Here is a 27,715-nt window from a genome sequence, read left to right as displayed (position 1 = left end):
CATCGGAAGGTAAAATATCAGTTAACAGCTCCGAAAGCAACTCCCCTTTTCTTTTCCTACCAACAAACATGGAGTGCATTTTTAAGGTTAGTCTTGAGAGCAAATTCCAGAATTACAAATAAAACAGATGCCTTACGACTTCAAAACAGGTTTATCCACATAATTGTCTATCACCTCACCTTAGGCCATATGACCAACAAGGTAGTTTGAATGTACTGCTCTAAGCCATTGCTGCAAAGCTAGTAGATAAAATGCCTTTGGTTGTTGAGAGTAAAAGAACAGCAACAGCATCCATCATGATAGATGTGACATGGGCAACATTTCTCCATTGCTTGCTTAATATGTTTTCTAAAAATAGACTGTGAATGAAACAGAGATTTTGAACACTAGAACATGCTTTTCAGTGTGTCAGATGAAAACCATGCTCTTAATTATCTTCATTATCTTCATTGCCCTAAATGATATAATTTTCTTGATTTCTCCCAAAAGAATTTGAATTGTTATCTTTGGGCTGAATGCTATCTGTACAGTACATTGATTTACAGTAGTAGATGATCTCATTGGTAAAAGCTAAATATATAAATAACATTTTAAATCACAAACCCCTAAAATTTAATTTTCACTATTTTTCATTATTTTGCTAAATAAATAGACTGTTTAAATAATTCAAAGTACCGTCCCCTCAGATAAATATTGAACAACATAAATTCATCTGTTATCTGGAACTACATAAATCATGAAGAAAACATCATCAGTTTCATGGAACCCTTCTAAATACGAACTATTAAAAAGGAAATCTGGAATGGGAATTAAACTAAACTAATTTAGATTTTCTAGAGAAAAGGGGGAAAGATTTCTGATTTTTTTTCTCAGCTATTCACTTCCTTTTTCTGGTAATCAAATAGTTCCTCATGGGTATGGTCCTAAATATCTAATCTTCTTGCATGAAGAACCAATGTTCTTTAAATCCCGATGATCTGAGGTCAGTTAAGCTGTGATCTCCGAGCTGGTGTCATCTAAATTACTCTTCCCTTTCAGATGGGATGTCTAAGCCAACGGAAAGAAAAGATTCAGGTGAGGTCTCCTGAAAAACACATTGAAACAATCCAAATTTTACATAATACAAGTATTATTAATAAGTTATTTCTTAAAGATTATATTTAACTTTAATTTATTTGTTTATACAGTATCAAACTGTAACTGTTGAAATACTTTTAGGTATCAGAGCAAATAGGTTTCTAGCAGTTAAAGCAGAAGTGAGACAAGGCTCTGCTGCACAAGACAGGACATGTATCAGTATTTTACACATACATACATACCTATCTATCTATATCTATATCTATATAGATAGATACGCAACTATTCCCTTCCTCCTCAGCCTACAGGGTGACAGTGGCTTACCTGAATCCCACACACAGGCCCCAGGAGACTGTAGGAGAATGGCTTCTTCTTACAGCTCAAAGGATGGTGGGGAAAACTTAGCAAAGTCATAACCTCTTTCTTCCTACCCTGGCAGGTAACGCATACTGCACCCACTTTTGTGGTTTCAGGATTTGCAGCCTCTGGAACAAAATGAGCAGCAGGTACTTCAACCATGGTTATTGACCTGGCATAGCCGCCTATGCCAGCCCGCTGCGCCAACATCAAACCCACGTTTTGTTTGTTTAATAAATAGGAAAATGTTAATATCTAAAGATGATGATAATATTTAGGTGTTATTTTATGTGGTACCAAATTAATGACTCTATGTAAGCATCTTCCATTTATTAATATCCTTTTTCCATTTCACCCTGTGGCGTGTTAGGTTTGTTACTGCACGTGACCAGTTCCTGTACCGACCATTGTCACATCATTTTATTCACACCAGTAACTTTCACTCATTCTTATGTTGTTTCCATATACTAGCATGTTAGACTGGCATAATCTAAACATCTAGATTATATAGAGAGTATATATAGATGTGTATCTATATATATTTGTGTTCACGTATGTCTGTGTATATGTTTTCAGATATGTGTATATACATGTGTGTATATACATGTATGTCTTTACCTGCAAGAAATATTGTACAAGCAGACATATACAGAGGTGTTAGGCACACCACCGAAAATTCACTGAAAGACTGAAAGGCAAAGATTTTATAGCAAAGCTATCTAGCATTTCTATACCTTTTTAAAATTCCTAATAGACTTTAGGATAATAAAAACAGTTTGGTTGTGTTTTCCCATGGTTGTCATGAGTTGTGTTGCATTTGTGAGTGATAGAAATTTTCATGAGTTAAAAAGGTTCCCGTAGCAGTAATCTCTACATAGGAGAAAGACAATTCTGACTTCTGGCAAATGAGTTTCTACAGAAAATACTAAGCACAGAAAGTAGCTTTTCATTTCAAGACCAGGGCTTGACTCAGTAAGAAGTGTTGTGTGACTGGTTCCTCATTTATGCTAGTTATGAAACCAAAACCAAAAGAGCATTGGATAAACTATAAAAAGCTACCTTCTGAAACAATTAGAAGCTCAAGGGGAACAAGGGAGATGCAGCTTTGGTTTGAAAGAGACAGATGGCTTTGTCAATTATAGTTGTACATTTCCACATTTGCTCTGCTCTTCAGTACTACCAGGGCAGCACTGGCTTTACTCAAGTTCCCCTATGTACTGGCCATAACTCCCCAAAATAGGAGATGTGGCATGTGGACTCCGCAAGTTCTCATGTGGAATATGAGACACATGCTTTACCTCTCTGTAGAAAGGGAGCAGGTAATGGACAGACATTCACTACTGCCTTGCTCTCCCTGCTTTTTCTGTTAGGAATCAGCTTTGACCACGGTTTTGCATGTATTTATCCAAGATGTAACTGCATGGCACAAAGCCAGGGCTGTTCAGATAAACAGAAAGACCAGAAATGCACAGCTGTGCTGGCCCAGTTCTCTGCCCTGGGTAGACTGCTCACTTTCTGCTTCTCTCAGCACCGTTATTCCTTCTCAGTTCCAAAATCTCAATTTCCAAAAGAGAAGGCGCTGTATCTGAACATGTGACACAATTGTTTCCATCTGACAAACTATTTCTCTGTAAAACAGTCTATGCATGGGGCAGGATGTGGTATTGAGTGATCCCCAAACTCTCTGCTTCTATCATGGTAAAAGAGAACAAAGTTCAAAAGTAAGCTTCATCCCTGCCCTACTTTGCAGATAAAGAGGAAAAACTAGCTTGTACAATTGACTGAGTTTGGGCTCGAGGGAGACCCACCAAAACTATGCATCATGTGTGTTTTGTTTGTGCTTATAGCTGTTTGTGTTTTCAGAACCTCCACCTCTTCTGAAAAACAAAGAGCTGACCTTTGTGCATTGCCTCTGTAAAGCACTCATGGTTGAATGCTGGTGCCATTCGAGTTGCTCAGTACCCATCTTGGCTGATCAGGTTCCCCTCTCTTCCTCCCTGATAGTTTCATTTTCTGTCACCATAGAGGTAGCGTTCCTGCAAGAACTGTATGTTCAATGTGACAGCCAAGAAATGGATGTCAGTGTGAACAAAAACTTACATATCTTTCAGGACATCTGAAGAGAGAGGTAATAGGTTTAGAGAGTTTAGTAAGTTCAGGTAAGTGTATTTTGGAGGGAGTAAAACATGCTCAGATGATTGACTTTTTCCTCTCTCTCTGCATCTCAGTATGGTCTATTGGAGAAGGAGCTCCAGAAGAGACAGAAAAACACGATGACTCCCAAAGATCCACTTTATTTATCGAAAAACCTCAGAGCGGTTCAGTGAGCGTTGGTAAGTGCTTAGCAACATGATCAAAAGCCACTTCCAGAGAGAGAGACTGAGGCAGATCCTGGGAAGGTATGTGCAGTTCCTGTGACACTCAGCTTCTGTCCTCAGCTACAAGTACTTCTACTGATTATAGTTGGATGTGAACTCCACTCTTTGAAGGCAAAAAGACTATACAAAAAGAAGCAAAACCCAAGTGCTTAATTCAAGACAAGCTCAAAATCTAATAGTTTAGCGAGCAGAATGGGTAAGAGGTATAGTTTCCGGAGCAGAGAGCTGGTTACTGTGACGCTGTTGGCTGTACTGTTACTGACATGTCAGGAAGATCTACCCAAAGGCCTGTAGCATATCTTAGAGATTGCTGGGTCAATTTTTGTACCCTACAGCTGTGTGTAAATTAGCAGGTAGACTAAAAGAAACAGCTTTGTAAGGAAGCTGGTAGGGTCACCCCCACTGTAACCATTCTGGGGAATTTGCTCTGGACTAGCTCTGGTTTAGTCTGGTGGTCTATACACCTACTAGCAGTTGGAACACAGGTGGTAAACTCTCAGAGCACATCTTTGGTTTTAATTTCACCCCAGAGGAATCCAGTTCAAGCACTGTGAGGACTTTCTGTGTCATGAACCAGAGCACAGTAAATGGGGACAGTTAGGAAGTTCACTTCCAAACTGCACTCCTGAGCCATACTAACATGGTAAGGTAGCTGCACCCTAAGCAGGGTAGCAGCAATGGTGAGAAATTCAGTACGGGCTACTTAATATGTCTGCTGTGTACTTGGATACGCTAAGACATAGTCAGATGCGGTTTTTTTATACATGTCTATTATTTTTCTTGGTTTCTGAGTAGAAAAAGAGCATTTGGGGAGGATTTATTTGGAAAATAAATATAAGGAGTTAGCTGTATTCTCCTTTGGAAGACCATGAATGTTAGGATGGAAACTCAGCAGGGGCTGGGCAGTGGTGTTCTGAAAATTGAGCTAACTTTTACTATTCTCAAATTATTGTTTAAAGACTCTTTCCCCTCCCTTCTCAGCTTAAAGAATTAATGATAGAAATGCATGAAGAGCTCCAGGCTTTCTTTTCCAGACTGGAGTTTATTTATGTTACAACTGTCTGGTAGCCTAGGAACACCTGTGCTTGTTTTAAGCAAGGAAATTCAAATATTGGGAACAATTTGCCTATGACAACATGGAGTTTTGCCTCAACTAATTTATCATGCTTCTCCATGTCTCAAGCTCCATATTGACATGGGCAGAAGCCTTCCAGACCCAAAATCATTAATCTCTGTAACAATGCAGTACTCTCATTGCCTGTGTGACTCCATCTGATTCTTACTGTCGTGTTAGAGCTAGCACCCGGAGACTGGAAGGAGCAGTAGTAAAAGAAACTTGTACAGACATAACTGACAAGCACATGTTCCTCAATGATTGCATTATTCTTTTCTCTTTTTAAAAGGTGGGAATATTACATTTATAGCCAAAGTAGAAGCCAAAGATCTTCTCCGAAAGCCAAATGTTAAGTGGTTTAAAGGCAAATGGATGGATCTGGCCAGTAAAGCGGGGAAGCACCTGCAGCTGAAAGAGTCCTTTGAGCGTCACACTAAGGTGTGTCTTTGCTTTTCCTACTTATGGGGGCAAGGCTCCAAAGAGAGCTTAAAGATCAGTTTAAGACAACAGGTAGAAATTCAAGAGCATTGAATTCTAGCCCAGGCTTCCCCATGCAGATTTCAGTGATGATCTCTGACCCTGCGCAGAAGCAGACTTTTCTGCTCTCCCAGCGCAGGACAAGTAGTGGTGGGGAAATCAAAGTTTTCTGTTGCCATTTCTGGGTTCCAGATTCTTTCCAGAGTCCTTTATTCAAGTTATTCCTTACTCCTGGTTTAGGTCTGAAAGATTGATCTTTTAACTTCTGCTTTGTGCAAATGTATCCCCCACATTAATGAACAGTTATGTTTGATTTTTAGATTCACACATTTGAGATGCATATCATTCAAGCTAAGGAAAACTATGCAGGGAACTATCGCTGTGAAGTATCCTATAAGGACAAGTTTGATAGTTGCTCTTTTGACCTTGAAGTCACTGGTAAGATTCCGCTTGTTTCTGTAAAGCTTTATAAAGATTTCTTTTTTTTCTAAACTGAAATGCCACCTACCTTTGTTCAGAACCTTTAAATGAAGTAATCCTTAAAGTGAACATTTTTTAGCATAGAGCTCAGAGAATTTTCTTAAGTATGTATCTGTCAGAGTTCTTAAGTGTGAGACTGAGAAAGATGGATGTCTTCTGATGTGCCAGGGCCAACAGCCAGTGGACAAAATAGTTGTTCACCCTCATGAAGCATGTTCCTAGACCAGACTATTAGTTCACCAGTCAGGGGAAGCCGGTCACAGTTAAGGGGACATTTGACGGCTGACTGACAGCCCAAGTGGCATAGGTAGGTGTGTGTATTCAGAGGCCATCGAGGCAGGGGCCAACCTGGCTGCATCCATTCACCAGCTGTGGATCAGAACTGTTTAATCTGATTCAGGCTGGCACAAATGGGTAATTCACACAAGGGGGATTCATCCTTGCACTGAGAATCAACATGAGTCTGTAGTTGCAGAGAAGACTGTCTCTTTCCTTTGATGCTGAGCGTACTGAGAAAGTGCAAGATGCAAGGAGGAGAGAAAGCATAGGGAATGGCAAGACAAAAAGGCCAGAACCTATGTACAGGCAGGAAGGAGATCGGAGAGAAACATCACAGAGACAGATCTGCTATGCAGAGAAACACACTAAGTAAACTTAGCTTAGCACTGAGCAGCTTTGCATTTATCAGAATTTAGTGCCAAAGGAGCAGCACAAATTGTGGTCACTTAGCAGGAAACAGAACAAATTTCGTACACCAAATTACATCAATTACATAAGTTCCATTAACTTCAAATTAAGATTTTAATTCCTGTATTACTGTTATTTCATAGAATCTTCCCAAGCTGCTCCATCCATTGACATCAGATCTGCTTTCAAAAGAAGGTAACGTCAAACTGTGATCCTATGAAGCTCCTCAGTAATGGATGCTGGTAGCATGCACAGAACTTGCAACAATCTTGGCAGACAATTGTATCAAGTATTTTTAAAAAATGTTTTTGTAAATAAAGATTAAAGACGTGGGGTTTAGGGCGGTTGGTAATGGGTAGAATGAAATAATTACAACAGGTTTTTAAAATCATATTTTAATTCACTAAAATATTCTACTGCGTGTTTCCTGAAAATTGTCAGCTACAATATGAAAGTTCCTGGTCCTGACCTTGCACTGATTAAACGCAGAGAGAAAATTCACACTGATTTCAAGAAGACAGGGTCTGGCTTTATGTTATCTTATTGTAAAAAAGTGTGTCATAAGGCCATCGTTACAGAAAAACTACAAATAATATATTGCAGAGGCCATAAGATAAAGCATTGTGTCTGAAGTCTTTTCCTTTGTTAGTTACCTTTGTGATAAAATAGCAATTGAAACCAGTATAGATGTCATTTTTACATTTTATGGAGAAAATTCTTAGAAGGACAGAAGTATTCAGAATGAAAATGTTTACAAACTTAAAATGAATGCAGTTTATTAATTTACACATTCAAGCAAAGCTGTGATTTTATAGTCTGCTTTTTTATTTTATTTTTATTTTAAAAGTAACTTTTTATTTGAGGGATTTGATTTAAAGACTAAATGCGAAAGATATTACATTCAAGGTGCACTCCTTTCTTGAGCACATTTTAAAAGAAAAATGCAATAACTATTCTGCCCAAGCAGATGAGGATATCTGAATATTTTTTGATTGTCTAAGTAATATCTTGCATGCAAAATCTGGGATGAGATATTGGCAACATTTGGCTTAACATTTGCAGGATTTTGCCCTTACTTTTTACAAATATTGAGGGCATTTCTTTTGTCTATATGTGTTTTATAATAGGGTATTACTGCTTAAGGTCACATTATAGAAAGAAATGCACCTTCAGAGGACTGTGATTCTATCTGTAAAAATGTACAATGTACTGTTTCTTCTTTTTTTACCTCGTTTCTCCCTTCATTTAGAGAAAGGTTAAATCTTAAGTGTAATGCTTTGCAATCAGTATTTGACACAGCTATGTGTTGTTAAAAGCACCACCCAACAATGCAAATCTTTGTTCTACATTCATAGCAAAAGATCAGCACAAGTCCTTTGTTTTTATACACATACACTATGGAAATGAAAAACAAAGCTCGTTGTGTTGACTAGCTCACATTTATTTGTGTTACTGAAATCTAACACAAATTTTGGCAAATTTATGTATGCAGTTACAAAAATTTGTCATCGAAGTATAAGAACAAGCAATACAAACATTTGTGTTATTTTTCACAAGTGCCTAAGGAAACATAATTCATGTGAAAAAGAATACAAGTTTGTGTTGATTTTATACCATTATTTGTGTGTCTGGACAGTGTTGAGTATATGAGACATGTAGAGCGTTCGCAATGTGTGTTGTCTAAGTCTCCCTGTATTAAACAAAGATTTGATCTTTTTCTATTAATAACAGCGGTGATGGACAAGACGATGCAGGAGAACTTGACTTTAGTGGTCTCCTGAAACGTAGGTGAGAACCAAGTGATGCAGTGAGCAGGTGTGGATTGCAAACCATTAGGTTCGCACACAGAAAAAGTCAGGTGTAGCATTAATAACTTAAGAATTTTCTGACCTTTCAGTTTTTTCAATGTTTCTAACTATCATTCTCATAGTATAATATTCAAATGTTCAGTTAATTATACCTTTAAGTGTGCAGAAAAGAAACCTCAGATTTGAGTGCACTGGGAAAAAAGTGAGCCACAACCTAAAGAGGCCAATAACATTTAGTTTACTTGCTATTTCTTTTGTGTTTGCATGGAAGGTAGAGGGGGAGAATTTCCTACTCAGGGATGAGCAGTTCAGAAAATTGAGTCTGGTGCAAGAGTAAAAAACTGCTATGATGGAGAAAAACTTGGGCATGTTTTTCTCTGGTTTGCCTTGAAAATCTGGTGTTATGATCGTTACGCCTCTAGCTATTTCAGACCTTAAACCCAGTTTAGTCTTTTAACAGGTTAAGACAAGATCATTTTTTAAAATTTACCACAGACATGTTATACACCATGGAAATCAATGGCAACTGACCATAGAGAATTGGTAAAGGAACTAGATCCTTTATCTCATTTACTACTTACTCTGAAAGTGGAAAACCCAATAAGCAGTATTAATTACACAGAAAGTTCACGATGGGCTCATGGGCTATGATTTGAGAATAGTATTTAAGCAACTAAAGCAAACAGGAAAGGCTGAAGGTAAAAGTAGGCAGTGAAAGAATTACCTGAATGAATTCAAATCCACCAGGTCTTTGGTTTTTTAATCTTCTCATCCCTAATTAGGATCTTCAGTTTGACTTTTCATCATACTAATACAACTTACCATGACAGTTCTCATGACTGCCTGTGGGGTGTTTTATTAGCAACATGAGAGTTGCATGTAAGAGGTCTTGGTGTTTTTGTGGAAAGAGAAATGTGATTTAAGAGTCATTACCACTTCGCTAACAAGTAACTCACATGTTTTGTAAGATAAATACTGTATAGCCATATAAACATAGCATACCTATCGTGTGGTTAATGGGCAAAGCAAACTTTTGGTTTTTAAACACCATTATTTGATATTGGTCAAATCAGTTCCTCGCCTCCTTGCTTCAGGCACTGAAATGCAACCCCATACTTCTGAGCTTAATTGAATAAGATTCAGTTAAGCTAATTAAGCCCCAGTGTGGATAGTAATATCCATTTTTATGAAGACAAATACACATTGTCATTTCAATTTTTTCAAGAGGCAATGTTGCAGGTGCATTCCTTCTCTTTTTTATGGTTATATTACCAAGGAAAGGGCTAGAACTTTTCACCTGTGGTGCATAATACTTGAAACATGTTTTTAAAAAAAACCTAAATGCATAGAATCTATATACTGCCTATTTTCTAATTTCGTGCTGGTCTTGCAGGAAGACAAACCAGTTCTTATCTCAGTAAGCCACTCTGTGACTGGTTATGCTTCGTCAATGCAATGGATCAGTAACAGCACGAAATTCCAAAAGGCACAAGATCTCAAAAACACTCAAACATTTAGGTCCTTTTTTTTAAAAAAGTACATCTTTCAACAAAATGCACATGTTCAGGGAAAAGATCTGAAAGCAATTTTGTAGAGAAGTCAATCTGCTTAGGAAATAGCAAGCATTGTTTGCCCAATACCCACAGAAGAAACTATTGTGGTCTCAGAACAAAGTCGGTTTGCTCTAAGTGTCATAATTTGTTCTCCAGTTACGCAAGAGGAAAAAGAGTCTGGAATTAATTGTTTCAAGTTGGTTGAAAATCAGGATACTCTAACTGATCCTCATTCTCAACTACTACTTAATTTAAAGGGGTACATTATCTCGATTCCCATGGAGTGTACCTCTCCTTAGCATGGACAGGTGTTGCATGGCAAGCAGCCAGCCCTGGGGGAGGAGAATGCCACCCCATGGGGTGTGTCAGCTTTTACATATTTTTGCAAGCTGATCTTGACTTGCCACCATGCAGAAGGAATCTCACTGAAACACCAGCGTTCGCTGTACATAGTCACCCTCCAGAAAGCATGAGCACGAAGGAACAAAACATAAAATTACATACCTGAGATTGTCTAACAATAATTCTAAGGTAACAATGTAAGTATTTCAAAGACTCCTCAGTGAGCAGCTTTTTTCCTTTTTAAAATAACACTGGCATATTACAAAAATTAATAAACCTCACGGATTAAACACCAAAATAGTTTTCCATAGTTGCTCATCCAACCATGCACAGATTCTCAGGGACCCCCAGAGCTATTTCTGTATATGCTAAAGAAAATTCTCTGTCAGACTTGATAGAGCTCAGCTCTAACAGTATCTCACTCCAAAGCTCAGTCTTTTTTTGTTTCTCAAATGTTTATTTTCTCACTCTGTTCTGTGTTTCATTAGACCAACTAGATCGAATCAGACTGATTCTGGTCTGATCCTAATGAATTGACAGGACAAAATGTCTAGATTTCTGTGCCAATTCCCAGATTGTTCTAGCAGTTCACTTTTTTGAGCTAAACTGTCAATCTCAAAAATTATCATTTTGTTTAGGATGCTTCCATTGTTCTCTCATTTAATGGCTGCCATCGTGAAAATAATTATACTTCTCTTTATTGGTTGTCTTAGCCTGGAGTTGCAGATAGTAAATACGGTATTGAAACTTCCGTATAAAGGTAATGCTATTCACACAGGCCTCTGAAAACACTTCCTGCTCTTAAGACTGAGATAAACATGGAAGCCAACAGATCCATCTTGCAAGTCCAAGCTGGTGTGGAAATCTCCAGTTCCTATCCATATGCCAACTTTAAGTAACTCTGAGAAGCACTGGTGTAACTATAAAGAGACCCGGATTCCCTTGGATTTCAATGTCCTTTCATTGGTCACCCTAGTAGCAGTTACAGGAACTCAGAGTCTGAAAGCATTTTTATATAATTATGAAATGTATGGATTAGACTAGATCTCAGTGGTGCCATCATAAATTGTAACTGATTCCACTCAAGTTACAACAGATAACACTGGTTTAAGTGGGATTAGCCCATATGCTATTACAGAACTAAATTTTCAAACTGTATTGTTTTTTTTTTAAATAATGAAGCAATATAAAAACTCATAACTGATTACATTAGAAAAGGACAAATTAAAACTTATATCCAAATTCTGCCTTGAAGAAGTGTAAAGTAAGGTGTGAATGTCATTCTGAGCTATTCCACTCATACTGAGTGAAATAAAAAAATATGATGGCGGCCTTCAAATTTTGATCAAAACATTTCTAACCTCACCATAGATTCAGCTTCACCTTTTTTTATGGTGTGATAAAGTCTCACTAACTCTTCTCCCATAATTTTATTTTGCTACTGTTAGGGAGGTTAAACAGCAAGAGGAAGAACCTGAAGTAGATGTGTGGGAGCTCCTGAAGAACGCGAATCCCAGTGAATATGAGAAGATTGCTTTTCAGTATGGTATCACTGACCTGAGAGGCATGTTAAAGCGTCTGAAGCGCATGCGCAGGGAAGTGAAGAAGAGTGCAGGTATGGACAAGGCAGAATATTCTGATGTTGTAGTCAAACATTAGTGTCCACCTTAAAAACCCAAACTTGCTTCATTTCCATATAAGGGGACTTGCACACTACAACTTAAGCCTTATTTCTGCAAGGATTTAATCAAAAGAAGGCTTTGGTCCACTCTGGTTAGTGTAAACACCCTATGCCATTCAGTGCTTTCCAAAAGCGTCCCACCCTCTTGGCCCAACAGTGGTTCCAACTGGAACAAAGTCCTCAGTTGTGTGAAAAGGTGCTACCTGATCAAACAGTATGGAAATTAGACCTTGTGTTATCATTAATATCTTCTGCTCTAAAAGAGTGTCACTCCAAACACATTGTTTGCTCTTCATAATTTCATTTTGCACTCTATCTGACATTCCTCTGAAATCCCAGCTGTACTGAAAACCCTCCGCCCTGTGTTGGGTGAGGACATTTAGGTCTGTCTTTCCTCATCTACCCTACTGAATAGAATGGGTGGTGTAATACGTACATAAATATAGATATGTGTTTATATGTATATGTGTATATATATGTGTATATAAAATATATGTATATGTTGCATAATACATACATGCACATATATAAATACAACACACTATCCATTATATTACTGTGGCATTTGCTTGTTCCTGGAGAGCACTTCAGAACTGGATGCAATATATACATCTTCTGCTCTACTGGTTTCCTGGAGCAGTCCTTTTTGCGTAGGTGAAATCCTCCACAAATCCATCTGTAATCCAGCTGCCTGATATATCATCTCTCCTCATCCATTACCTCACATCATAACATGTTATTTTACCACACATCAATTTTTATTTATATTTTTCATTTGCTGGTATATCTGATTCTGGCCACAGTTGAGGCAGGGAGGAAGAAATAGAGTTTATGGGCTTTGGCTGAGCCACTGGGGCACTTCCTATATCCAGTGGAGCTCTCCAAGGGGTTGAAGCCCAAGGAAACTCCTCCCCTTCACCCAGGAGTCTGGAGTAGGGCTGGAAGCTGGGGCAGGAATTGCTCAGCTGGCAGGAAGAGCTGCTCCCTACCCAGGTGCATCAAGTGGAAGTGCCTGAATGTTTTACTGGGATAGAGGCATCTCTCAGGACCTGGGACCGGTCTGTCTGGTCCCTCTCCCCAGTTCCCTGTTGAGTAGGATGGAGTTGCCAGCCATATCAGGATTTTTCAGTGGACAGCGTTTTCCCTACAGGAGGGGCTCTAGATGTTGGGGAAAATGTCTATAGTAGTGACAGGATGAGAGTAGGGTGCTTTTCCCCTCACACCACTTTTATTATAAATTGGAAACTTTTACACTGTGACAAGATACATAAAAAATCCTTTTCAGATTTAATAATTCTTCTGTTGTGTCAATATATTCAGTCTCCTGCAATCAGACATAAGCATGATATAAATCTTAGCAGAAATTGATTACTCAGCTGTGGGCAATTTGTTTGAGGCACCATTTATTTATTTATTTTTAAGCCACAGATATCTGCTCCCCTGGGTCTAACTTTTGTGGCTGGCAATATCTAAATGTTAATGTTAAAGTGTTTTGAAATGTTTGAGTTGCACCTGGCCTTACCTTACCCAGAACAACTTGGCCTACATTTGCCTATCTCAAAGAACCTTTTTGAAAAGCCCCATTAGGATTCACAGACTGACAACTCTTGCCTGGTTTAAAATATTTTTGCAAATGTTTTGCAGCTGTAACATTTATCCCAAGTGGAACTGCAATGTACACCTTGCAACCTACAGAAAGAATCAGGAAAGCTAATTTGGCTTTTAAACAAACCAATGTGTTTATTCTGATAGTGGGAAGATCAATAGGAATTTTAGGTTAAAATTCCCTGTTAACTTGAGTGGCGGTGCTAATAGAGAAGTCCTTTCTAACAGATCCATTGTAAATTATTTGATGGCACCAGCTGTATACCATTTTATTCTGACATAGCGCTTCTCAGCAAGCTATCAAAGCTATGTCTACCCAATTCTATCCAGAATACAGTCACACTGCAAAGTCATGAAGAAATGCTAGCTTGAACTTGGTCAGGATAATCAGATCCACATAGCTTTGTGCTTATTCTAATGTTTCTAGAAAATAAACTGATTCATAAGGACTAGCCTAAGAATATAGAGAGATGCATAACATTGTATGCATGTATTCTGACAGCTTTGATGAGATTTATGCAATGTCATTTCAGCATTCATAGTCTTACTTCTTTTCTGATCTTCTTTTATAATAACACTTGGCTTCCACAACAGCTTTTGCCAAAGGTCTTGATCCTGCATATCAGGTGGACAAAGGAGGTAAAGTAAGGTTCATGGTGGAGCTAGCAGATCCAACAGTGGAACTCAAGTGGTATAAAAATGGCCAAGAAATACGACCAAGCGCAAAGTAAGTGGTTTTATTGTATGTAAGCAATAAAATGGGTACACATGTACTTCCTTGATGAGTGTGTTGCATAGATCTATCTCTGCTCAGGTTGCGCCAATTTTATTTCTGAATTTCATTATACGTGAAAAGTATGCAAATGATGCTATATTGCTTATGACCCAGAAAAGTCCACTGTATGCTGAATGTTAATGCAGACTGGCTCCTTTTTAAAGACACCCAACAAAAGATGGAGCCATTTCCTACTGGGTAGTTTTTAAAAAATCAGGAAGCACCGCGAGTAAATAAATCTCTTGTCCTCAGTACTATGTCTGAAGGAGGTCAGAATCTTTCTACAGTAGTTGGTTGCTAAGAGGAGAGATGTTTAACATCACATACTTACCCAACCACTTGAGGAAATGGGAGTGACGTTTGTCTCACCTTCCACTACCCCATTAATGCTCAGACTGAAGTCAGCAACCTGCTTTAGCTCAAAGTGACTTCAGTCATGTGCAACAGGCCTAGTGTACCCAAGCTGCTTCATCATCTGTATCACCTGCATACTGGTTTACTCTTTGGCTTTATCTAGAAGAAGTGGCTTTTCAGGTGCAGACACTTGAGTACAGGTAGAGAAATTGCTGGAAGTGGAGCCCAGTCCCTCGTGTGGGCACAACCAGCTCTTACCACCCGGTGCAGAAAATCCCATTCCACAGTCAGACACAGCTAGGAATGATGATGTGCAACCAGTAATGCACAACAATGTAATGTTCCTCAAATGTTGCTCAGCAGCACAAAATCCTAGCAACTTTCTCCTCTGGCCCTGTGAAAAAATAGTAATTAGCAAAAGCCCTCTCACAGAGAAGGGGCAGACTTCCTTCATTCTGTTGCTGCGGAAGTCAATGAAAGATTTTAATTAATATTCATAGTTGACAAAAAATGAATAATAAAGAGAGTACCTTTTCTTTAGCCCCTATATCTGCCATGAGCAGTTCAGAACTGTTTTGCAGGCAGCTATGGTGTATGGATACCTCTCCAGTAGAAGGACCTGGATTGAATGCTCCAGTGCATTTCTTCCAGGCTGCTGAAGCAGCTGTCAGATGCTAATGAGCTTTGGTCATTACAAACCTGGAGCAGATCTAAACTGGTGACATAAAGGTGAAAGGCTCCATATCCCATTACCAAAACCCCATATCCCATTACTGATCTCTTGTGCCATCTGGCCTACCAATAATATTAACTTCTTAACTTTGGCTATTATTATACTTTACAAAAATGTTAAGAGTGTTGGAATGAGGATGGTGTCCTGTTACTGGTTATTCTCATCTTTACCCATCTAGAGTTTCAGACTCCATTTTATTTGCCATCCTTCAGAGCCTGCTCATTTTTTTTATTTTTTCATATCACCCAGGCCTGGGATTTTGGAACAAGCCAGAAGATGCTTGTTGTCACTCTACACCATAGCTCTTTTTGCTAAAAAGTCTATGACAGTTCTGTTGAATCTTGAAAATTGCTTCCCAGGACAATTTTTCCAGTTCTGTGTAAAAACAGGCTTTTCAACTCTAATAATCCCTAAAGCACTTTCTACATAAAACAAAAGGGGTCCAGCAGTTTTGCTAATGTATCTTTGCTGCATTCTTGTTCAAACAGATATATTTTTGAGCACAAAGGTAACCAGCGAATTTTATTCATCAATAATTGTACGATGACAGACGATGCTCGCTATTACGTAACAGCAGGTGACGAGAAATGCTCCACAGAACTGTTTGTGAGAGGTAACTACGTCAGCTTGTTCCTGTTTCACCTGCTGTAAATTGGTGTGGCTTCTTTGACTGCAACAGAAACTAACAAGGAGGATCTGTTTCAGTATATTTTTGTATTTGTATTAGCAGCCCTTAGGATCACTCTGTATTTTGATGATCCCTGACCATTTTTTCTCCTCATCCTGTGTTTAGTAATTTAGTGAAAGCCCTGAAATGGGGATATGGTTGCTTTCATACTGTGCATTGGGATCTAGTGGGGCTGTGGTCCCTTTCATAGTTTTAAAGCCATTTTGGAGACTCGTTTGTCATAGCGTTGGCTTTCCCTAACACCACACTTAGGTACCTGATGACCCTGATACTCTTGGTCCAACCGGTCTGTTTCAAGTACCCTCAGATCAGGCTTTCTAGCAGTTAGTTTTCATTCCATCTGCACAGATTTAAGGGAAGACTCTATCAAAAGATATGAATGGGTGGCCATTTCTTCACCCTTTTTGCTCCCACAGTGTTGGTAGTCTTACTGATAATATTGGTGGCATTACTCACACATGCACAAGAAAACAAACAGAAAAACAACTTACAGTGAGAGAAAAAAATCATCAAATATTTCAGAAAGCTATTTAAAATAATGGAGCCCACTGCCCCTATAAATATCATAGGATAACTGTTGTACAATCCTTGCTATTAAATAAACTTGAGTTTTGACAGCAGGAATGAGTTAAACCAATAAGGGCACTGCATTATGTCATCAGGACATCTTATTGTGCTTAACGGTCTACAGGACCTAATGAAAATGCAGCTTTATAAGAGGGATCTGTGGGAGGCAATAGGGGAATGTCAGCTTCTCATGTCGACCTGCCTGGACAAAGTGTCAATAAAAAGGGGATGAAAGACAGGCGTTAATCTGAACAAATGTTATGTTTTTATTTAGCACTTTTCCTACTAGCATCTTAATGAGTAATCACTTTTCTAATTCAAGGCAGAAAAAGCTGCACTGAGACTGATATTAGAATTTTAAAGTAGTATCGCCTTCTATAGCATGATTTTGAAAATTTCTTTCACTTAGTTTTCTCTCTCAGACTGTAAATCTGTAATTTTATCTTTCCAAAGATCCTCCAATTTTGGTGACCAAAGGCCTGGAGGATACCAGTACCTATGTTGGTGAACGAGTAGAACTGAGCTGTGAAGTGTCTGAGGATGATGCAAATGTGAAATGGTAAGCCACACTTTGAACAGATACTGTTTTCCTTGAGAATAAAGCCCAGAATATTTTAATTGTAGGCAAAAATGTGGACAGCTTTTTCTATACCTGTAAACACAAAAATTGTTAAGAAAAATCTCAAGAAAACATTACTTAAAAATGTAGCAGCAGCAAAAATATCCTTACACACTCATGGATGAGTCTGTTTAACCTTTTCTTGTGCCTTAAGTCTTATAAAGTCTTCTCTGGAAGTTCAGTCTATAGGAGTCTTATTTGCACAGGACTTCTATTGGAAAAATAATCATTCTTTATTTTCCATTAGGTTTAAGAATGGTGTAGAACTTACCAATGAACCTAAATCTCGGTATCGAATCAAGGTTGAGGGTAAAAAACACACTTTGATCATAGAGGAAGCCGCAAAAAATGACAATGCAACTTACTCAGTAATGACAACTGGAGGCCAATCAGAAGCTAAGCTTTCAGTTGATTGTAAGTATCATCCATCTTGCTCTTGAATTCGTATGCCACAGCTTACTAGCTTACAGAAATAAATAATTTTCTTGCCTTTTCCTGGGGGTTTAAAGAGAGATTTAACTTCCATACCAATTTCTTTGCTGCAAATCTCCAGAACAGTGACTTTCCTTTAGACTCTATTTGCAGTAACTGGCAATGAACTCGTCCTGCTTGAAAACTTTCTGTCACTCCGTTAAGACAGAAAACAAAGCTATCCATCCAAAGATATAATAGGCTAACAAAGTGAAATTTTCAAAGGAAGTATCTGCTTTTCTTTAATCCCTTCAGGGATTGATGCCAAACCAAGGCTTTTTATCCAAAATCAGAAAAAAAGTATGTTGGAAAAAATAAGCAATTCTATAACTAGGCATAGTGATTAACAGGCATCAGGGTTACTTGACCTGAACTCATAGGCACAAACACATGAGTATGTAGCTCCCTCAGTATTGCTTATGCAATATCTCTTTAAAACACTTGTGGGTTCTAGTGAAGTGTATGTGCCCATTCTCTAAAGTTATCATACATTATGCATAAACATACACCGTTTTGTAATATTTATATGTTTTGTAATATTTATACTGCTTTTAACTACTTCGTACAAATCGGCATCTTAAGCACAACCAATTCATGCTGTTCTATTATCAGGTTGGAAATGATCCTCCATGGCTATTGAGCTCCATCATCTTTCCTTTCATGCAACTTCTTCTGAGGATTTTTCAATTGGCTTTCTATAAAATGCTGCCTTTCCCATCACTCTTTGTTTCCTATGTCAGATTATAGTCAGGGATATTCACTGAATACATACGCGTGTTCAGCCTGGACTTTGGTCTACAGCACCTAATCTTCCAGAAAGCGGATGTGAACTGGGGCACCAGTTCTCAGACTCAAGTTTTACCAAAGCTAGTAATATCCGTGGCTATTCATAGGGTGAGTTAAGGCAGTTCAGCAAACATGAGAACAAGTAGCGTATGAAGTTAAGCTTACTGGCCAGTCAGCCTTTGCTACCAGCCTGACAGAACAGGTTGAGAACTGCAGTCCCCACTTGTGATGAAATACTTTGATAAGTTTCCAAATTATGTCGGATCAGCTGGGAGAGCTATGAGAGCAGTTAGATGGCTGTTAGATCACAGGAAAAGTGGGCTGTAATCTCTTCTAGTGCATAGGTCTGGGGACGCAGGTCTTATACTTCTTGGAAGTTTCTTACTGGACTCTGGGGGATAGAAACACCCTACCTCCAGCACCTAAACACCAGAGAGGTGAGAGCATTCAAATTGTGCTCCAGGGCTTAGTTCTTCTACTGGCAATATCCATGGAGTTTCTCCAGTCAGGGCATGGGTATTTTGGATCATGCTTTCTAAGGCATCAGACTGCATGAAAAGAGGTTAACTTACATAGCTTACGTGTACATATTACTGGTACTTGGACTTGAGAACTTTATTATTGGGAGCATTTTTCTGATTTGAAGAGTATTGTGATGGCTAGTAGCAGCTCTGTGACAGAATCATGACCTATTGTTTGATATTAGCATTAATATCTCTGCTTCTCTTTTCCTAAGTGAGACCACTGAAGATATCACTTGCACTAGAAGACCAGACTGTGAGGCTTGGACAGGAAATCCACCTGAAGTGTGAGATATCTGAGAACGTGCAAGGGAAATGGTACAAAAATGGGCAACTGGTCGAAGCTAGTGACCGTGTAAAGCTTTATCACAAAGGAAGGTAAGCCTGTTGTGTATTGACTTGACCCTTGATGGAATGACACTGTAGAGATGTGCCAATATGTGGGTTACTTCACTGAAAATTATCTGGTAATCAAGCCTAACCTCTGTCCCTCAAACGTATTTATTTTTATCATCATAAAAGCCATGTCTCCTTGCCCCCTTTCATCTTGTGTCTTTTGGCTGTGGAGGACAATAATCAAATACTTGATCCATCTAAATTGAAGGTATTAATTTTTCTTGACATTGCTGTTGCTGTTAGTATGGGATATTAAGTAGCAAGGTAAAATAATTGTTAGACATTATTAAAAATATATAGCTTTTAAATGTCTGTTTTTCTGATAGCTTCTGTTTGTGTCAACTCAGACCATGTATCTCTGCCCATGCAAAGTGTGTGGAGATATCAGATCCCTTTGCACTTATGATCCATCCTATTTCATGGAAAGTTTGTCAAAAAAACCACAAAACCCCAAACAGGTCCTATCTTTAACTACATCCTCTTCACTTCAGTTTAGCAGACCATTCATACAGCTGGGAGCTGCCCTTGTGAAGATGCTCCTAAACAGGCTATGAAATGTTTGCACTGATTCCATTACGCTTGCTAAGTCGCAGTAAGGGACAAGTGCCAGCTGTGCAATGACCCCTTGGATTGACATAAGGTGAAGGAGCACCCCACAAGCCATGTAGGCCCATAGGGTGAGGCGAGAGAAAGGGGAGCAAAGGGCAGAGAGGTGAGTCCTACCTTGAACAAAGCTTGGCCACAGAGGGTGACAGAAGAGCAAAAATATCATCATACTGGAAGACACAGTTAGGTAGTAAGAACAGCATGTGCTTTGCTCTCCCGTTTCTTTATTCTGGCAAACACATAGTAGATTGGATCTTGTCACAAAGATGGTCTAACAAAAGTCAGAATATTCTCACAATGGGATCACCTAAAGATTTCTTCTTGAACAACCAAATTACAATCTTATGGCAGCAGCACAGAATCCCTGTGTCAAGATTACACTCCTGTATTTTTCTATTTCTGTATTCAAACAAAAAATGTGAGAATTGGTTACATTGTTTGATGGTTGTCTCAATAATATTTTGTACAAACCATAAATTATTTAATCAGCTAAGATACCACTAAGCAGCCAGCAAAGTATTTTTATTCAGTAATTTTACACACTTTGCACAGATCTCCTAAACTTTTCACAGATTTTTCCTTATAGCTTCAAGCCATCTTCAAAAATAATTTACATCGATTTCTTTTTCAATTTTTTACAGAATCCACAGATTTGTTATAGCAAGCGCTGCTGTTGACGATGAGGGTGAATATATGTTTGTACCAGATGCCTATAATATTAATATTCCATGCAAAGTACATGTTGTGGGTAAGTATACGGCACAATTACCTATATATAACATCTCTTTCTCTGTCCTGTGGTATTTAAAAGCAGTGTGAAATATCCTTGATTACAACCAGTTTGTTTTCTCTGAGCAGGCATCTACCACAGAAAACAGAGCGGCTGCTTTAGCAAAGTGTGAGCTAGTCAGAGAGTGTTTTACCTGTGCTCAGGATCTGCTCATAGTTTACAAGCCTGGGGGAGCTCCCAGGGAAGGCTTCTTGATGTTGAATTCTACTACTAAGAGTTTGTGTAAAACACCTGTTGCTATCCTCTTTTCAGATACACAGTGTTGTCTTCTTTGAAGAATTGGCTTGCTGACATTTCAAAATGTGATTTAGTTTGGTAAAAGATTAGTAAAGTTGGTACATATTCCCTAAATACATCAAATGATATCTAGAGAGTGGAGTGTTTCTAGTCAGTTTTTATTCAATCAGCAAAACAGAAGGCTTGTTAATGATCCCAGTCATTCAAACAAAAATAAAACAATGCGTTGACTCTTCCCGCAGCAATACCTCACTGGCTTTTAACTGCAACCAGTGACTTGGAAGTCAAAAGGAGAGCAATGTAAATGCCCAAAGTTTTAGAAAATATGGTTTGTAATTGAAGCTGAAAGAAGTGAGATATCTGTGTTAGCAAGGTTTAGGGGGAACAAAGAGGGAATGGGTACTGGCGTGTATGCTTACAGATAGAACCTTCCAATACATTAAAAAAAGTTCTAAGAGGATATTCATCAGTTGTTCTCCAGACACATGGGGGACAACAAAAGCGACCATTTCATTTTCAGAAAAAGGATTTGGGTTAAGAAAACTTTTAAACAGTAAGGACAGTGATGTCTGACGGGTGACAACCCCAGGTGTTGAAGAAAGCCTGCAATGGAAATTCTCAAGAGCCACTTAAGAGGAGACCTCTCTCAGAAGTTACCTAAATATGCATAATTCTGCCTTAGGAAGACAGATTTTTTTTTTTTTAATGTCCTACCATTCCCAAATTTCTATGGTGCTATGATTTATTTTTCATCAGACAACTATTTTCTTCAAAAAAAATTTCTTCACAAATTTTCTTCCAAACAAAAAATCTGTTGACTAAAAATACCAAAATACCAGGAAAATACAAAATATAGAGTTTTGTATTCTCTATGTTGCAGACCTGTGCCAGGTCACTGAACTCTCAGAGTGACAGCCACGTGGCAAATCTGGACAATCTCTCCTTTTTCAGATCCTCCTAAACTCCACCTGGATGGTCTTGGGGAAGGTAACACTGTGACAGTAGTGGCAGGAAGCAAACTACGACTTGAGATCCCCATCACTGGCGAGCCAACTCCAAAAGTTATGTGGAGTAAAGGGGACAAGGTACATTGTCATTATACACGTTTCTTTAGCTTAACAAGGGGCCTTTTACTTAAAAAAATAACCTTTAGCCTTGTGAAGACATTGATTTTAACGGCAGAAAATAAGAAGGAAACGCAATTTACCTACAATCTCAACTCACTCAAAAATGAAGGGTAAAATGGATAAATATTATTTAGTATCTTTTGGGTCTTTTTGAGGAAAGGCTGAAATTAATGAAGGAAAAAAATATGGTTTTGCTATAAATAAATTGTAAAGGAGAGGGACATATGAGATGCAGAAGAAAACTATTGAAAATCTACCAAATGGCCACTTTGTCTGTACATACTGCCCAGAATGGCTGCCAGGTTTTGACAGGAGGCCATGGTGTGGTTTTGGAAAATGGATGATAAATTCTGATGGAGTGTCAAGTCTCAAATGAAACAATAGGCTGGGCAATTGGTGTCTTGCATCTGGTGTCTTAATGCAAAATGTTGCACAGATCAATCCCAATTTAAATTTTCATTGTGGTATGTGGAAGCTTGAACATGTTATTATTACTGGATTCATCAGACTTATCTAGTCAAATCTCTGACTACTATTTTTCAAATATTAATTGTAGTATCACCACTGTGGACTTGTCCAAATAGGGAACTATTCTAGGAGAGCTCTTACTCCAAAATACATGCCAGCATTTGAAATCTGTGAGGACAAACTACTGACCATTACAATCCCTCTGACCTTTAAACTGAATGAATTGCATTTCAATCTGACTTTTGGGAGAATTCACTACTCTCTTTCCATCAAATTAATGACAGGTCGTGTAGACAAAAGCATGTTCTTGCTTACAGGACAAGTAAGTCTAGTGGCTCTTCCTTTGAGATGCAATGGCTGAACTGAGTACTAGTCACTGTATTTTGAAGTTATTTATTTGTCCCTCAGTTATTTTGTCATTTTTGTGATCACTAGGTGACTGAAATTCTGAGCTTTAGTGTGTTTTTTCTTACGGTCACTTTAGTATTTTTGCTGAAGTGTCCTGTACTGCATTTGGATATTGATTTTTGAGTATTTGGATTCTCAAATCCAGAAAATATGACTGTTCCCTCTGCTTACTTTGATTCTTAGTGGATCACAGACAGTGGAAGAATACGGGCAGAAACATACCCAGACAGCAGCTGTCTGGTCATTGATACAGCTGAGAGGGAAGATTCAGGTCCTTTCAGAATAACATTAAAGAATGAGGCTGGAGAGGACACAGCTCTAATCAACATTAAAGTGGTTGGTAAGTCATGTGGAACAGTGCACATGAGCCATGTCTTTTACTACAGCCCTTTATAATAAATGCTCCTTGAAGAACCCTACTTTTCTGCACCCCAACAAGAGACAAATTCTTCTTCCCCTATCTGAAGGGTCTCTTCTGTAGATGCTGTCCTCCCTAGATAGCAAACTGTTGTAGATTCTCAGAAAACTTCCATTTCCCTGTTTTTCCCCATTTTCAGATGTGGAATTGAGGTTCAAGGAGACTAAGGCCCAGTGTTACTGAAGGACACAGGAGCTTAGCATGGGATTTAAGTAGGAGTTAATTATCACCCCGCTGCCATTTCACGCTACAAGGACCAAACTTGTGCAGTTGCCTCAGGCTGCCCATAACACTCTCCATTCTCCATTCTCCATGTGGCTGTGGGCCCTGTCTTACCACATGCCCTCAAGTGTCCCTTAAGTGTCTTGGCTGTTCTGAAGAGCTTGGCACTTATCCCTTCCTAACCACCTGCCAGGATCCACAAAGACCTTCTTTCTCTCTCTCTCCTCATTAGGAACTCCTGCTGCACTTCAAAAGCTATTCAGATTTGTTTCTTATTTGACATTTTTTATTTCAACTTATTCAAAAAGAAGAAAGTTGTGGGGTTTTTTTAAATAATATTTACTTTCTTTACAACAGATGTCCCTGATCCTCCTCAGGCACCAAATGTGACTGAGGTGGGTGAAGACTGGTGTGTTATGACCTGGGAACCTCCAGCAAATGATGGTGGATCACCCATCTTAGGTACATACTTTTCTTTTTTTTGTGGTGATTCTCTAATATAGACAAAAGAAACAAACCCCAAATAATGGATGCCATAGGATCAGAGTTTAGCTCAGGCCCTGGAGAGCTGCATTCTGGGTATCCAGTTGCAAGAATGTTCTACCCAGTCTTCAACTTTATGGGATACCTGTTTTTCTAATGCTTTGAGATTTGTCATTCCGTATGCCACCACATTATCAATCCCCCTACTTGAAAGACAACCTTTTATAACACCAAACTTGGAACAGTTAGCCTGTTTGAATGTTAGCAGGGATTTCAGAAGCAGTTTACCGAGTAAATTGGAATATCTTCTAATACACTGAACCAAGAGGAAAGTCAGAGGGGCCCAGAGGCCAGCAGAATCAGGCCCTTTTCACTCTGAACTAAGTACAGTGGTGTTGTAAGTGAAGTCCAAAAAAAGCTCATATGTGGCCATGAAAGCCAAATAGGTGACTATTGGGTAGTTTGCAAGAGGAGAAAATTAACAATAATCCCTAAACCACTCTGAGGCTAGAAGATCTTGAGGTGTATCCAGGAAAAACGCTATTGGCCAGTCAAAAAATAGACCCCTCACTATTGCGCTTTATGCCACGACTTAGTATAATTAAATTTTGCTTGATCAATAGGATATTTCATTGAAAGGAAAAAGAAACAAAGCTCCAGGTGGATGAGGTTGAATTTTGAACTGTGTAAAGAAACAACTTTCGAGCCAAAGAAGATGATTGAAGGTGTTGCTTATGAGGTCCGTGTATTTGCTGTTAATGCAATAGGCATTTCCAAACCAAGTATGCCTTCAAAGTCCTTTGTTCCTTTAGGTAAGTAAACAAGAGCATAGAGATAGGTATGCATTTATAAAATTATCCTTGATACATTTTTACAGTCATCTATTTATATAACTGTAGTTCTTGTTACACTTGTGTTGCTCAGGACGTGTCTTTATTAGGTGCTGCATAAACTATATGTCTATCCCCGAAGGATTTATAGTCTTTTATAAACAAGAAACAAGGATGTATAGACAGAAAAATGGTGCACCACAATAAAACAGTGACATGCTATAGGTGAGCCTGATATACTATGGTCAATATGTTTTAAGGACCAGAATTAATAGTTCCATGTTTTTGTATACCATAGGTACCTCCTGAGTCAACAGACTCAAGCTATTGGCAATTTACAGAATTGACAATGATGATGGATTATAGTCTTGGGGGTTTTTTGCAGAAAGGGATAACATATTTTCAATATCCTTTTGCAGACCTAGCCAGATCAGGCTAGGTCATATTTTACACTATTTTACATGTCCTCTTACTGCTTTATATTAAAGTAACAGGTAGAGGGCCTTGTCATTCACCTAGTGAGAGATTAATTTTCATATAAAGAAACAGATTTTTCAAACTATTGTAACAATCACAAGCCCCTATAAAAGAAAGGTGCCTTGTTCTGTTGGCCAGCAAAGGTTCCCACCTTGCTCAGCAGCACCCGCACAATGTACAGGAGCAAGAAGGTGGCTGTTATTGCTACAGCATGCTCTCCTCTTGCCAGAAAATACCTGCTGTTGTAGAATACACTACTCACAACTTCTCTGCTCTGTCTCCACCGCTCTTTGTCCCTCTCACTCCTCAGCAGAAGGAATTTAACTCTGGGTTAGGCTATGAGTAGATATGGGATGAGGTACCTGCCAACTTCTCTGCTCTGTCTCCACCGCTCTTTGTCCCTCTCACTCCTCAGCAGAAGGAATTTAACTCTGGGTTAGGCTATGAGTAGATATGGGATGAGGTACCTGCTTCTCCTAGTTTGGTCCCAACTGGGAAAGACATGGCATGCATGATTGCAAATGCCTGGTAGGCAGGATTTAGCCTGTCACCTATGATGCTAAATTAGAGGAAAACACACCATAAATGTAAACCTTTAATTGTAATGCAGTTTTCTGCCTTCTCCCCACTGCCTGCTTGCTTCAGCTGTTACCAGTCCACCAACTCTCCTGGCAGTGGATGGAGTGACTGATACCTCAGTTACAATGAAATGGAGGCCACCAGACCACATTGGAGCGGCAGGTTTAGACGGCTATGTTGTAGAGTACTGCTTTGAAGGAAGTAAGTGACAATGACTGTGGTACATTACTCGTAGTGAAAGTAGGTGAGACTTTCTCCATTTTTTCTCTACAGGTATCGGGTGCAGTCATGTTAAGGCAGAGACTAATCAGTCACAAAACCTCAAGCAGCAGGGTTTTCTTCAGGCTTCCTTTGGTTTGTATTCCAGATCCCGCCCATTGACTGTGGTTCAACCCATCTTACATTTGATCTGAAATCCAAATCAAAACTCATATAATCTGTTGTAGTGTACCAAGTACCATGTTAATCACTATCCTCTTTTTTGAGTTAAATGAAGTCGATGCAGCAAAGAATGGATGGATGAATGAATAGGAAATAATGAATGGCTATAAGTGTGGTCCAAAATATGTGCAGGTTGGCTGGGTTTTAGGGACAGGAGGTCCTCAGTGTGGTAATCCCTATCTTGACATATTGCTAATTGACTACTTCAAGTTCCAGTTCCCAGTACTGAGGACAGACAGCCTCTCCAATAGCTGGCTGTAGAAGTTATATAGGCATGCAAAGTTCACATCTGGATATTGAATTTCTCCAACATTTCAGTGTAGTTAGATACAGGATCTTTAATTATGTCCATTTAAAACATAAATCTATATAGAATTGAAGGAGAAAGATAAAGATGTAAGAGGCTGAATAAATTTATGAGAGTAAAATAACAAGGAATAGGGAAATATAATGTGTATTTTATAAGTAAGAGTCTTTGGTGGTCAAGCAGCAGAAACTTAGTATTTTCCAGCAGATTTTCTTCTGAGTTGGCATCAAATGAAGTCTATTTTCAAAAAGTAAAATCCACCAACTCCTGGGTAAGTATCAAATAGGCTGGAGTGGTATGTGCAATACCCAGCCTCTGTGGGCAAATACCAGTCAGTGGGACTCCAGCAAGTTTGTGTGTTTGGATGAATGGGACACAGTTATCTTCAGCTCCACTAGCTGCTGCTCTTAACTGCACTGTAAATCAAGTGATGAGTTGGACACCTTTTTTCATAAAGGTATTTATTTCAACGGACGCTTTTCATGAATGCAGTCCACAGCCTGGAAACAAGAGGTAGAGGACAGAATTTGTCATTCACAGTGTCACATGTTTCAGATTCAGACAATCCAGGAAAACAGTAGTTCACAAAAGTGGTCAGATACCACAGGAGCAGAGTGCCCTCAGCTCTCACTCAGGCGAGTGGGAGAGGGAGTGAAGAAGAACCACTGGCTTTTCTCAGGAGCACTCAGCATCTTGTAGTATTGAGCTGAATATCTGTAAGGAGCAGGAACAGACTGCAAGAAGCTCAGAGGTCTGGAGAAGATTACCTGAAGGCAGACACAGCTGGAATGGTAGGAAGGGTTTTCCTTGTATATTGGGAGGGAGCTGCGGGAACAGCTCAGAACGAGTAAGC

General features: G+C 38.9%; 1 protein-coding gene across 2 annotated transcripts in view; it reads left to right on the top strand.

Annotated features, from left to right (window-relative positions):
• The first annotated feature begins 3,725 nt into the window (after nucleotides 1–3,725).
• The window catches only part of MYBPC1 (myosin binding protein C1), a 44,623-nt gene continuing 20,633 nt past the window's right edge, over nucleotides 3,726–27,715 (top strand). For both annotated transcript variants that reach the window (XM_087764052.1, XM_087764051.1), the window contains exons 1-17: nucleotides 3,726–3,767; nucleotides 5,216–5,364; nucleotides 5,724–5,841; nucleotides 6,714–6,765; nucleotides 8,302–8,358; nucleotides 11,722–11,888; nucleotides 14,154–14,286; nucleotides 15,910–16,034; nucleotides 17,130–17,235; nucleotides 17,543–17,709; nucleotides 19,289–19,451; nucleotides 20,717–20,823; nucleotides 22,054–22,187; nucleotides 23,289–23,445; nucleotides 24,103–24,207; nucleotides 24,852–25,040; nucleotides 26,181–26,315. In XM_087764052.1, coding sequence (XP_087620178.1) covers nucleotides 5,299–5,364; nucleotides 5,724–5,841; nucleotides 6,714–6,765; nucleotides 8,302–8,358; nucleotides 11,722–11,888; nucleotides 14,154–14,286; nucleotides 15,910–16,034; nucleotides 17,130–17,235; nucleotides 17,543–17,709; nucleotides 19,289–19,451; nucleotides 20,717–20,823; nucleotides 22,054–22,187; nucleotides 23,289–23,445; nucleotides 24,103–24,207; nucleotides 24,852–25,040; nucleotides 26,181–26,315 — 1,981 coding nt within the window. In that variant the 5' untranslated portion in view covers nucleotides 3,726–3,767; nucleotides 5,216–5,298. The remainder of the gene's footprint in view (nucleotides 3,768–5,215; nucleotides 5,365–5,723; nucleotides 5,842–6,713; nucleotides 6,766–8,301; nucleotides 8,359–11,721; nucleotides 11,889–14,153; nucleotides 14,287–15,909; nucleotides 16,035–17,129; nucleotides 17,236–17,542; nucleotides 17,710–19,288; nucleotides 19,452–20,716; nucleotides 20,824–22,053; nucleotides 22,188–23,288; nucleotides 23,446–24,102; nucleotides 24,208–24,851; nucleotides 25,041–26,180; nucleotides 26,316–27,715) is intronic.

This window comes from Nipponia nippon, unplaced genomic scaffold, assembly GCF_047370975.1.
Source record: "Nipponia nippon isolate SJK-2023a ecotype South Korea unplaced genomic scaffold, ASM4737097v1 scaffold_3, whole genome shotgun sequence".
Taxonomy (NCBI): domain Eukaryota; kingdom Metazoa; phylum Chordata; class Aves; order Pelecaniformes; family Threskiornithidae; genus Nipponia; species Nipponia nippon.
The sequence above is the reverse complement of the archived record's forward strand: the minus strand, read 5'-3'. Positions and strand labels throughout refer to the sequence as shown.